Source organism: Bombus flavifrons, chromosome 13 (genome assembly GCF_040668555.2).
Source record: "Bombus flavifrons isolate JBK064 chromosome 13, iyBomFlav1_principal, whole genome shotgun sequence".
Lineage (NCBI taxonomy): Eukaryota > Metazoa > Arthropoda > Insecta > Hymenoptera > Apidae > Bombus > Bombus flavifrons.
The window spans coordinates 5,513,621-5,527,060 of NC_138454.1; the positions used below are offsets into that span (position 1 = coordinate 5,513,621).

Below are 13,440 nucleotides of genomic sequence, written 5' to 3' on the forward strand. Positions count from 1 at the left end.
TTCTTATATTCTCCTAATATGAAACTTTATTTTCGAGAGTGTTGAGCGCCTTTGAAGGCTCTCTTCTAACAAGCATAACAGGAGAATATGAAACGCAGGCAACTTCATGACAACTTCTTTATTCAATTGTTTCCCTAGTAAGAAAATCGCAAGAGGAGGATAATAGGAGAACACGAAAGCAAGAAGTTGTAGTTTAATTTCTCTGAACGATTATGTTTTCCTGGTGAGTAAGATAGACGCGCAGTACTAGAAAAGTAGAAATAAAATGGCAGTACTAGATGATCTCTTGTATCATCCTCTTCTCCTAGTAAGAGAATTCATTTTTCGACGCTTGAAGAACGTCGATGGAAGCTTCCTGAATGACAGAAGAGAATACAACAATCGACTAAAATCATACGCAAAGTTATTAAAGATGTGTAAATATAAATGATTTGTTACATATGACACATATGTGTTAATATGTGTATAGTAAAATTAAGGGAGACACAAGTTTCTATGTTTCATTCGACGTTAACATTTTGATTAACTCTCTCTCGAATGATAAAAAGGTATCGAAAATTGATGATTCAGAATTATATAATAATTTAACAAATCTGCGAACGTTTCATTTTATACTAAAAACCAAATGTGTTTAGAAAATATTTGTTAATAATGATTAATAAGTATCGCGATAATTTATGATACGATCAATAACAATTTATAAATTAATAAATCTATAAACTATATTATAGGAATAATATAATATATACATGAATTCTAGTCCTTCTTCAACTGTATATGTATCCGTACGAAAACCGTCTATGGTCTCATTAAACGTCACGTTTATTCTGTCCTAAGCCAATGTTTTCAGCTGTCACTGCTCCGATGATAGAAAAATGCTATTATCGGTTATCGATAATATACCGATGATGGATATAGATGTTTTTGTTTTATGCTTAGATGATGAATTATGACCATCATATGATGTGTCAAAATTATTATTAATAGCATTGATATTGACCAAGAATAAGATAGACCTTGCATAAATTACAAAGAAATGTTCTATGACACGAGAACTACGTAGTTCTCCATATCATTTTAGTGTCACATGCGACATTATCGGTTCAGTATAGGATAAAATAGAGATCGATCTATATACGATACACCTCTCCAATTATCTGAAATAATGCCATCTATTACTTCTTTCTCTCATTCATCCAGCCACTGAAGAATTTCTTCCAAAACCTGATAACAGTAATAATAACAAAATATTTTAGAATTCTTAAATAAATACTACTTACAAGTACATATATTTGCATTTTTAAAAGTATGTAAGAATAATGAATTACCAATGTTATAATCCTCTGATTCTAGCGATCAAACCCTCATTCAATCACATCCGATTTAACGCATCGGACAAGTTGTTTATCTTTAAACGAAAATTAATTGTTTCTCCGCAACCTCGAAATTCCTTTATGCGTTGTGCCAAGTAAAACTGGGAACTACTGAAAATCTAATAATACAATTAAATGTTAATGTAACAATCATTAAAATACAAGGTGGATTTTAAGATTTCACATAATACATTTTACTTGCGTTGTAAATCTAACGCGTATTTTCCCCGCGTTGCCTAATTCAACATGTCTTTCAGATATCTTTGCGCATACTCTGACATTATCTACCCAACAAGCATCCGTATTGTATCAGTGAATGAAATCCTATTGTGTATAATCATTATTTCAATTGACCACAACAAATAACAAAGAAATTTGGTACACTAGCAAAGATTACACTATGCAATTACAGTATTTTCGCTATAATCATCCACCAATACGTTCCTGATAATTAATCGATCATCATTTCCATTACTGGGCGCAGCCAAAGGAACAAGGATCTGGGGAACAAACAGGTCGTTCGTACCCCGATCAGGCAACTACGGTGGAGGTTGTCCGCTCTGTCGTAGAATGTTAGAATAAATTGGTGGAAGTGATGATCCCAAAGGAAGTTGATCCCAAAATCGCAGGATAGAAGAACAGGCTTCGAAAATGAAAAACATCACGTCTCGGGTACCGGTGTAATGAATCGGCAGAGATGTTACAAAGAATGGGCTGAAGAACCGATGGTAGTCCTTCGGAACTTGTACTCCTGTGCTAGGAAGGGCTATGAGAAAATGAACCTGGGTGTTTAGATCACGCTTCCACGACGGTGGTTGTCCCCTTCGTCGTAAATATATTGGACTGAAGAGGCATTTCGAATGTTGGGAACCAAATGAGATCTGTCCACTGCAAAATTATATGTATTTATTGCACTCCTGTATGTACGAGGCGCATAGGAAGCTAAAAATGTAGATATGTCACTTCTATGGAACAAAAAATGGGGTCCGGAATTTTTCTCAAACGTTATAAACTATGAGAAATAACTTTACGAAAATTATGAGGTTTATTCGGTTTGATAACAGAAATTAACAAAGGTAACAAAGATTAAATCTTTTAGTAGATTTCAAGAGTTTCTTTACATCCAGGAAAAACATGTCACAGTCAGGTTTGAACATGTTCTCGGGATAGTATTTTCCCTTATTGCGTGTGTTTTGTTAAACCACAGAGGAAAGCACACCATGCTTTATTGTTAGACAAACTCAAGGTTATGTATATATATTTGTATATGTAGCAGCGAACATTCAATTTGCCCACTAACTTTTCCAAAGCAATTAAATTATGAGAAACATTTATAGGTATAATAATAATATTTTATATAATATTAACTACATATTTTTCGTTATATTCCCGTGATATAGTATGTCAACGACTATACATGAAATATTAATTCATTCCTGAGGCATCATAAAATACGTAATACTTCCGATGGGACAACTGGGTATAGAACCACAAGAAAGCCGCAAGAAAATCGCATTCCACGTCGTTTCACGTGTCCGACCTTTTTCAACCAATTTCATTTCGAGAATCAACGGTGAAGTTACTAACTCGACTGAAGTGTGCTACCAGTCCATGATTTTGCCCACCATGTTCTCTGACTTGCGATCGATGTTCCAAATGGGTTGGGAAACGAACGTTTATATATTGTTCGAGCACGCAGATAAGAACATACAGCGATCAGTAAGATTGCCCATGTGCACTTGAACTAGCTTTCGCGATTTGTATTTTCACTTCACTTTCATAAAATATTTTGTGTTTTGTGATTAGAAGGGCCCAAGCTAGATTTAAGATGTAGCGAGTATTGCACCCGAATTGAATAATTATCAATATCAGATTATTTGTATCAATTCTTTATATTAAAATGCAGAACGCGATGTGCAAAGAAACCTATTCCGAACTAATGAATAAAGTACAGATAAAAAAATTTACTCACAAAGATAATAAATACCTGCATCCGATGTTCGTCAAAAGTTCTACGTAATACAACCGTCGCCTGTGTTGATTAGGATTTTTTCCTCGCGGCATGATTGAGCGACTAGAGGAACAAAAATGTTTACGACTCACGATTAGATGTGACCAACGTTGTCATTGATATCGTTGTGGTCCGAGGAAAGTTATTATGAAGCCGCCATCATCAAATAGGAATCGCCAAATCCCGTGAAAGAAATGAAGATTGGAAGAAATCTGTAACAAAGAAAAGAATATTATAATTTGTTCTTTATGAAAGAAAAAGAAGTAAACTACTCTTTTGAATCTTTCTTTTTTCTATCGAATTATTATTCATGAAAATATTGCTTTATCAAAACTACGAACTAATTATTATTTATTTACCATAGGATAAAGAAACATCATATTCAGAATAAAAAAAATATATAGCTAATATATCTCAAATATTATGATCATATGAATATTTATAAAATATAAAACATGACGTACTTTTTTTGTCTGTTAAACAGAGCTGGGCAATAAAAGAAATAGCGATATGAAATTGATGATATCCTCCCATATCTGGAAATTTTCTCTGTGATCGAACAATAATCTGCACAAAAGAATTACACAAAATGTTAAAGTAATGTATAAAAGTAATAAATTATATAAAAATAAAACAACAATTTACGTTAAATACGCACAAACGTGACTACCGTCGTTTCGCGACGTCTAACCACTTCAGTCTCCGACATTAAACTGACACCTCACTCCACGGTTTGTCTAGCGAATAATGGTGACGAGGAATGAAAATAGCAGAGGCTCCTCTTCGAGAAGTGGAGCGGTACGAATACTAGTCGTCAGATTCCTGGAAGAAATATGTTTTTCTTAGCGACCTTATTATGTTTCAAACAAAGAAACATTACGATAGGCTGAACAGTGAGATACGCGTAAAAAGTAAACACACGTAAGTTAATATTTAGATCACTTTTGAAACATATGAATTTAAGACATAGATACCTGCGCTTATATGTTATAATTTTATTTGATTAAATAAAATTGACTGCTATATATATATATAAAGCTTAAAGATGACATGTATTTTAGATCAAAATAAAATGATGTTACTGGCCAGAAAATTTTAATAAAGAGAGAGAGAGGAAAAAAGAAGAGGTTATGAAAAAAGAAAAAAACTAAATGAAGTGATTTTCAGAATGAATCAATGATCCGTATAAAAGAAACCACCAAGTATATTAATATAAAGCAAAATCGTTTAATCGCACTCAGAATAACTATCAAATTTTAGATATAAATGGTCCAACTTGTTACTGTAAATGCCTAAAGTAAATTAATATACATTATAAAAATATATTTCTAAATAATAGCTAACTAATGTACCAAGTCATTATGATCAGTTATATTTATGAATAATGTATAAATTAAATATCACAAAAATAATTATGAAAAAATAATTTGCTCCTTTTAAAATATTTTTTGCAATTTTTAGAATATTTTATTTGAGATATACTAGTATATTATATGCTGTATATATATAGCATTATACATTATAATATATATGGTGTACTATGTATATAACATAGTAGCACAATTATTAATTATTATTATTATTACGTATCTAATAAACATTTGTAACTTTTAACATGTAAAATGTATTTTTATTTTAAACATAAATGTTTAGAACTATAGTAGAAAAAAATTCAACAGTTTCTGTAATTACATGGTTCAAGATCGTAACGTAACAAAAAATATCTAAATAGCCAGAGGTGGGTGATATTTACACTGAATGTATGGAAGGAAAGTTATGTTCGACAAATTTGATTGATATTTAAAAATTTGTGATACACGATGAGTCCCTCTATAATTCTTATCGTAAGAACTAAAGAAATTTGATAATCTCAGAGGAAAAACAGCACCCTCTCTTTCTGTCTCTTTTAAACATTCCGTTATCTAACTCTCGCTTTATCTTTTCTTCAAATGTTGCATTCCTTATACCTGCTTCTACTCTGATTCTGTTTCTATTTGTTTCAGCCTTTACAATGTATCTTGAGTTGTTCCACTTGAGCCTTAATATTCATCTGAGATACTTATTCTGTATCACCTCCAGCCTGCATTGCTCTTTCCGATCCCATATCTCTGCTCTATACAGCATGATGCTTTTAATTAGAGGTCAAATAACTTAATCCTTCTGTTGAAGTCGCCTCTGAATTTTCTTTGTTCAATTTCTAGACCTGTTCCATTGAGTGCAACAAAGACAGACTGTACGTGCGTTAATCAAAAGAGGCGATAGTGTCCGACAAAGATGAGCTGTACTGGTGGTGATAAAAAAAGGAAGGCGACAATGTGCAACAAGGATGTATAAGGGCATAGGCGTATTGAAATGTTCCTAGACGTATTGAGACGCACGTAGATACGTGGCGACGCGTAGAAACGCGCGCAAACAGCTGAAGATGTGTGGAAACGTGCCTGCACCTCGTCTGTGCTACTAGTATACTGAATCGATTGCGATGTATACGATACGAGAATGATGTACTCGAATTGTGTGGCACAAAAAATTATTGCGTGTTATTCTGTACCTCGTCTGTGATTCTGTATGAAGATATGTCTGTTATCATTGGCCACGGTCATATATGATTTATATGACCGTGATTATTAACCAAGGACAGAACGTGGTGTATGGGTCCATCCTATACCTAGTTTTTGGCATTATAATATAATCGTGAATCCCAGGATCGACCATTGAAACCGGTTTTCAGATGGACGCTTTCCCCACTGAATTAACGGTAGTAAGTCGTTGTTGCATCTTGTTTCTTTTATTCTTCGTTACAGGAAATGCCTTCTGCCAACTTACCATAATTTTTATGTTCTAATCTTTTGTAACGATGAAATGTGACAAGTTATTTCTTTGAATATTATTCGTAAGGGCAATTGACCATAAAAGTAAAAATAAATGAGATATATTATTAGTAGTCTGCAGATATTTATGCAAATTCATATTTTTATGAATATAATTAAAAAATGGTCATTTAGATAAAAGATTTCATCAACTAAATGTGTATTGCAAAGAGTTCTTATTTTTAGCTATTTTATATATTTTTGCATGTTCAAATTTCCCAGAAATGCATAAAATAACGCAGTTCAATTATTGAGTACACAAAAGTAAATAAATGAAATGTATTATTTGCAATTCATTATAGATTCGTGTACCGGACGTATACAAATGGTTATATAAGGAATATATTAGGTTTCAAACAAACATTTAAACATGTTATCGCTGCGAGATCTCTCGCGACCCTTTATTACCATTTTTCTTACTTTTTCTTTTATCACAGTCGATGCTACGAAATACATATACAGATTGCTTCTCACGTGTTCAACAATAAATATAGGAAGGAGAAGAAAAAGAAAACTTAGATACAATCATCGTTACCAGAGAACGAACACGACGTTTACCATTATCACGTTCGAGGTAAAATGTCCATTAACGTAAAATACACGTTTCAGGAGAAAACCAACAGTAAGAGGAGAAGTAAAACTTTCAGCATTTCAACTAGCATATTGAAAGCTGACACTCGCTACTCCGGTACGAAGAAAGCTCTTTACGATCTCTGATCGACGGTCACGCAAATATATTACAATAATCAAAACCGGGTTGAATAATATGTGAATCGGTAACTCGTGTAAACTTCTTTTACACCTCCATGCAAATGTTGCACCCATTATTTCCAGTATGATTGCAGTCATTTACAATGGCTACGAAAAGTATTTCCACACCATTGTATTTATTAGAGTATTTATATATGAATTAATTAAATTCAAGTATACCAACATCTTTGAATCAATTTACATTATCAAATTCTACTTCTTTAACATTGTGACTATGGAAAAGAATTCCTAAGAATTCGTATAATATTTTTTTCGTCACTGTTTCTTCTACCTAGATTCACAATTTTACCAAATTTAAAGAAATTGACGTATTTATAATACAGCATATTGCTATAATATATTGCATGATCCCATAGGTTAAGTTTCATACCTTCATATGACTACGAAAATTTGATATTACGAAAATGAAATGTAGAATCTGATAACAAAAAAGCTTCATTGAAAAATGAAGACATGTGCAAATATTTGTTGTAACCACTGTGCTTCCTTTATGTGTGGTTACCCGATTTTGATTAGATAAAATGAACGAAAGAAATATGTATGTATATGAACGAGGCGTTGTCGTCACGACAAAAGCATCTGTTACAAAATAAAATTGCAATATGCAAAAATGATAATTCCATTGTTCTTCGCGTCTGTGATAATTGAGTGAAAAATACTCAATGATCTCAGACACGAAAGTTAATATGTATTAACAACATTATACAATTGTGTTACTTCATGTAGGTGATTAAAAAGGCACATAGGCGTGCATAGTCCGAGGCGTATCGAGCGGTTTCCTTTCTGTGCTTCGAAAAGTGACTTAGAAGGAAGATTACTATTATCGTGTGGGTAATGTAAAGTGGCACTTCTGCTCACGCTCGTCTCTTCGTGTTTGAAAACATCTCGAAAATACTTTATTTAAATTTAATTATTTTGTTTAATTTTATAGAAGAATAATTCCACGTTTTTCCAATCCACAAGTTAATTTCGAGAAAAGATTGATACGCGTAATCAAACATTAGGGTAACGTTAGCTGCATTTTCACATTGATGGCCGATGATACTCAGCAGCCTCGGACATTTTAACAAACTATACAAACCGCAAACATCTATATTGAACGTCACACCCGTACATACGTGTAAAGATATATGTATATAGTGTATATAATTATTTATACGCGAAACATAATCATCATACAGCATTCCATAAACAATGGTATCTGTCCGATTTACTATCAGATCCTTGGTGGATCGATCAATAGTGGACGGGCCTGTTCTAAAATCTTTGTAAAACGTTTTAAAAATTACGATTTAAAAAATTTCCTATAAACCGCTGAAATTTGAATGAATCTTCCGTATTAGTGTGAATATATGTACGTATAGGCACGTTTCTCGTTTCTGAATCCGTTAAAACAAGCAGTCGCAAAAGTTTTCAACTAAATATCTACAGTCTCTACTCTACGATACGGTTCAAGCGAAATCCTCCCGTTTCAACTACGATTTTTTAATTGCACTTGGAATCGAAGTGAAATGCTCACGCATTGCTTTGTTCTTTCGCGATTATCGTCGAGATCATGAACAAGCGTTAACACGTCTATCGTTCTATTGTACCCGATCATTCAAACAAGACACGCAGGTATACCACTATTGACACGTTCATCGAACGTTCTGTGTCATGGCGCCTTTGAAATGATTTCCAAATTTCACTCTTTACACGATTCTTTGTACATTCCTTTCTTACGACTCCAATGCTGTCCAGCAGTTTCTCTTTTCTCACCATAGATCGCCGCTATGGTTCGTTCAAAGTTAATTAAACTAATTAAAACCCTGTTGCTTAATACAATACTTTATCTTCTTCTCCTTTTAATACCATAAGTAATATTTAACGATTGATTAAAAAAAATCTCATTTATCATTAACGATGGACAGCATTTTATTCAATCACTCGTCAATCATTCCGTTTATCCTACTTAATTCAACCTTATATACTAAAACTTCTCGAAGGACGTATCCAGAATATACAGGGTGTTAAAAAAGTGGCCGATATTTAGAAACTGATTGTAGACGTTAAGACACGAAGGAAGTTCGTGTATAAAAATGTAGTTTGTGACTTATTTTTCTAGTTATACGCCATTCGATATTACATCAGAAATACGCTAGTATATATAGTTGCTGTAGACCAACAAATCAACCGATGTACTTTTCTTTCTGTCTCATCGACACTTCATGTTTTCCAGACAAATGAAGGAAATCAAATATCACGGCAGAAATTCTATTATCGTTCGTTTTTTTATAACAAACACGAAGTATCAGTGAGATATATATATATAGGAAGAAATATAGCCTAATTTCTAGCGTAAAATTGAATTGTTTATACCTAGAAGAATAAACCTCAAGCAACAACAATTTACAAATGAATCTTCTTCACTGCCTTGATACATACAATTACACCGTACAAATGTGTTTTCTTTAGCAGCTTGTATCTTTTAGTCTTCATCCACCAGTTTGTCCATAAAAAATCTTCTCTTGTCCTTCGTCCTCTCTTCTTCCGACCACCATTCCGGAAATCCTCGACAGACAAAGAAGGCACTTCGTTCTCCCAGCGAGAAAGGTCCACGATACAGAATGAAGGTTGAACGGCGATGCAAGTTTGGCGACCATAGCGCGTCGAGTGGTCGCGGTCGCTCCATGGTCCACCATAATGGTGGACAACGCGGCTGGGTCGCTTCTTTCCCGTCGTTTTTCACCCGGCACCGGGTGATCTCGATGCGGCATCGCCGGTGAACCGGCTCAGAAGCTGCCACACTCGCGCAGCACGCGATTTCCGAGCGGCATCGGCGGACGGAAGTTGTTGATTACCTGAAACAAGCGGCACACAGGCGCCGGAATTAGGAAAACTGGGCCGTGATTCCGCCGATCTGGAATTCATTCTTTCGCGGTCGGACGTTGACGCGGCGCTACGGCTAAAAATAAAACGAGAGAAAAAAATGGAAGGAAAGGGTGTGCGATGTGTCGCCAAGACGGTGGATTTGTGAGGCGAGAGAAAGATTAATCGAACCGACGGAGAAGGTGTCCAGTGGGTGTTTTGTCCCGCCTTGGTTGACGTCGATAGGAGTTTGTGATCAATTTTTAGAAATATTCTTCGTTCGTTTGTCGGGAGTCAGCTTTAGTAAGTTTTGTTTTTTACACTGTGTAAAATCTCATTGAGTACGAGACATTCGATAGAGTTCAATGTCGATGCAAGATACTGGGGTATTAAATGTAGTTTTTATGAAAAATTGTAACATTCGATTAAAATTCAGCATCTATGCAAAATTCCAACGTAGTAAATATTTATGGCGATTGCAGGACTCCCCCAATTTTGGTGTTAGGAAGCTCTAAAATGTTCGAAGGTTTCTACGAGTGATATTCCATTTTCTCCTCAATTTATCCAACGTTGCTTATTTCATAATGTGCTTCGTAATGAATTAACAGTATAAAGAATGCAAACGTGAAACTGAATCTACTTACCGCTCCATGGTTCTCATGGCACGGGCACTCCTCCCCACGGGAGAATTTACGTAAGTTGCGGAAGATGTTTAACTGATGATGAGACACCTCGATGCACTTCTTGAAAAGAATCCAAGTGACGCTCTCGTTGCAGGGTGGCGTCGTCAACGAACCCAGATACGTCCAGTAGCCATTGTCATCTGGATCAGGAAACAGAAAGCACGAAATAAAATACGACCTTAATTAAAAAAATGAACGACTTATAAAATGAAAAAAGTCGTAAAGTATTTCCAACGATAAGATCTGCCACCGCGATAAATAATGGACTCAGACGATAGAAAGCGCGCTCGTATGATGGATTGGTTCGCGTTTTTTGCGTTTGATATTTTAAACTGAATACTAATTTATTAATATGTAGAGTATCGAGCGCGAGAAAAATTACGTAACTTCATTAACGTAATGCTTTTTTTAAAAAATTACGCGATTCATTATTAAAACGATAATCTATATAGTGGACATGACGATCGATCAAGACCGTCATTTAAAATATTCGAGACGTTGTCTATAATAATTGTGTTTTCTCTTACGGAAGACGATAAATGAATCTTTAAAGACACCTTGGAAAGCTTGGTAAGCAAATTTCTATCGATTTTGAAAGGATCTGTCATGCGAAAGAATCGTGTCTCGTTTGTAATTTCCAATTCCCTTTGTGTGACCAGGTTCGCGTGGCATAAATGATAGCATAAACGATAGCACTGCTTTAAAGAGTTAAGCGATCATGATTGGAAAGTAGGATGAAAATTTTAAGAGTCCTATGCAACTAATGGGCGAGAGAAAAATAAGTTATTGGACGATTTTTGTTTGACATTGGTTAATGATGAATAATGGAGTTATGGTTGGTGAGTAATGAAGTTAGGTGAATATAAAATTGACGATATTTTGATAGAATACTGACCAGGAAGTAGCTTGCTGGGATCGATTGGATCTGCGATTTCTACGACTTCGTTCTTGTGCGAGACATATGGCAACAAACGAGCGATCTTCTCCATTTCCTCGTGTGTCTTTCCCACCTGCAATTACAACGTTGCACAACACACTCCGTCAGTACGATCATCAACCTTTAATCTCTATTGTATACATAAATATTCATATTCTTAACCGAGTCGTATGATGTATACTTTCAAAAACCGACAAAAGAAAAACCTGCATGTATCATTCTTTAATCAATTTAGAACGAAAGAACATTTTAATGTACGGTTCTGAAATTTGTAACGAACTGATTCGGAATCTGATTAATATTATTTCACTCTCACGCGGAATTTCCATTATGCTAATATTCTCGAACAATTTCAAAAACGTAAAATCTATGTAACTTCTACTAAAAAAAAAAGGTTCAACTTTTTTTTTAAACGATCCATTCTTATTTCGAGTTAAATTACCGATCATCTTACACGAGTGCATCTTCATCGTAACTCATACACTGTCCTTTCAATGAAGTCAAAAGACGCCTAAATATTCATAGTGACGCAACGAGGAAAACTGCAGACATTATACGAAACACAGTTAACAGCTATTAGAATAGTCGACTGGTTTTATCAAGAACAAGTTGGACGATCGTCGCCTTCCTGTCTCTCGAATTTAATTAAAGGCAAAATGCCTTTGGAAGATGATGTTGTTGGAAAAATGGCCGAACGAGGAAATGGAATTTGTATAGAGAAAATGTAGACAAGAATATACATTCAGCCAGTATTAATGACCGTGCATTATCTAATGGTCGTCGAATGTTTATCGCTTAGTAATAATATATACGAAAATTACGGCCTGTCAAAGTCTGTTAATATAGAAATAGCAAGCTTAAAGATTAAGAAGGCTTTTTTTTTAAGCGTAATATGCACTCTGATCGCGACGAAACGTATTACTACGCACCTATTTATACTCGATTGCTCTAAAACGATTCACGCTGTACTCAATGCGCAAATGAAGGAACGTTCTTGTACTTGTGCAGCATATTAGAAAAGTTTCTACTGTGAACCTTTTTTAATTTATAGAACAATTTAATGAAACATTATCTGAGAATTATAGTAAAAGATAATATTAAACTTTCAAGGCCTTGGAGAAATATTTTCAATTTATAGATAAATTTAACGGGATATTTTCTTAAGATTACGATAGAAAGATTTTAAGTTTTTGATATGATATTGTCTTGGATACTGATACGAATGAAGTTAGATTTAGCCAAGAAAATGTTCCATTCTAAATTTATAAAATGCTACACAGGAAGTTAGTTACACAGGACTACCGGTACGTAATCAGCTGTAATAAATTTGAACAACTTCCGTGCAACATTGGCGGCCGTAAATAATCTGTTTGATCGGCACAAATTCGATGAAAATTTCCAGCAAACAACGACTACTATAAGCAATCGATTGCACAATGTAACTTTTCGAATTGCCTCGCGTTATAACGTTCCGCAAATATTCTAACAACGATTGCGCAATCGCTGTGCGTGGTTTTTATGTGAAAATAATTCCGATTGAATATCCAAATCTATTCGTACAATTCTTGCACGACAAAACCTATCTCCATTCGCGGATCGTGCAAAGCGGAAGTCGCTAATTTAAAATCATTCGCTGCAATTCCTTTCAATGTTCCTTACCCATCTCTCGTCTCTCATTTATTTCGTTTTAATTTTTATCTAAAATTCTCTAACGTTATTAATCCAAACGTGTTATATAAAAAAAAGAGTCTAACAATAAACTGCAAAATTTTAATTGCAAGCGGAAAATATTATAATAAAATTAGCGGATACCGGTAATTGAAAATCGCGTGCATGATTTCCATTCGTCCTTGGTGGCGCGATACCGTACTGATAACGAGAGAATTTCACTTTGTCTTTGAAATAACGGATAATGATTCGCTCTCGAAAGATTACGTAACGTGTCATCAAA

At 34.5% G+C, this 13,440-nt stretch overlaps 1 protein-coding gene and 3 long non-coding RNA genes across 7 annotated transcripts in view; 1 reads left to right on the top strand and 3 right to left on the bottom strand.

The window, feature by feature from the left end:
- Window positions 1–959: 959 nt before the first annotated feature.
- LOC138186465 (uncharacterized) lies at window positions 960–1,967 on the bottom strand. Of its 2 annotated transcripts, XR_011174885.1 has the most exons (3): window positions 1,565–1,967; window positions 1,329–1,492; window positions 960–1,224 (listed from the first exon to the last, which is right to left on the bottom strand). It is a non-coding gene; the product is annotated as an uncharacterized LOC138186465 (long non-coding RNA). The 2 variants fall into 2 exon arrangements; XR_011174884.1 differs by having other exon boundaries at window positions 1,329–1,967.
- Window positions 1,968–3,429: 1,462 nt separating this feature from the next.
- On the top strand, window positions 3,430–6,477 carry LOC138186466 (uncharacterized). 3 transcript variants are annotated; one of them, XR_011174887.1, is made up of 4 exons: window positions 3,430–3,569; window positions 3,869–4,305; window positions 4,446–5,525; window positions 5,586–6,477. It is a non-coding gene; the product is annotated as an uncharacterized LOC138186466 (long non-coding RNA). The 3 variants fall into 3 exon arrangements; XR_011174886.1 differs by having other exon boundaries at window positions 5,388–6,477; XR_011174888.1 differs by lacking the exon at window positions 4,446–5,525.
- Window positions 3,463–4,501, bottom strand: LOC138186467 (uncharacterized). Its single transcript, XR_011174890.1, has 4 exons — window positions 4,359–4,501; window positions 4,039–4,206; window positions 3,849–3,951; window positions 3,463–3,596 (listed from the first exon to the last, which is right to left on the bottom strand). It is a non-coding gene; the product is annotated as an uncharacterized LOC138186467 (long non-coding RNA).
- Window positions 6,478–6,614: 137 nt separating the features above from the next.
- Window positions 6,615–13,440, bottom strand: part of CAH1 (carbonic anhydrase 1) — a 28,868-nt gene continuing 22,042 nt past the window's right edge. The window contains exons 5-7 of the mRNA XM_069126368.1: window positions 11,448–11,562; window positions 10,514–10,692; window positions 6,615–9,862 (exon numbers count right to left, since the gene is read on the bottom strand). Of these exons, the coding sequence (XP_068982469.1) occupies window positions 9,794–9,862; window positions 10,514–10,692; window positions 11,448–11,562 (363 nt within the window). The 3' untranslated portion in view covers window positions 6,615–9,793. The remainder of the gene's footprint in view (window positions 9,863–10,513; window positions 10,693–11,447; window positions 11,563–13,440) is intronic.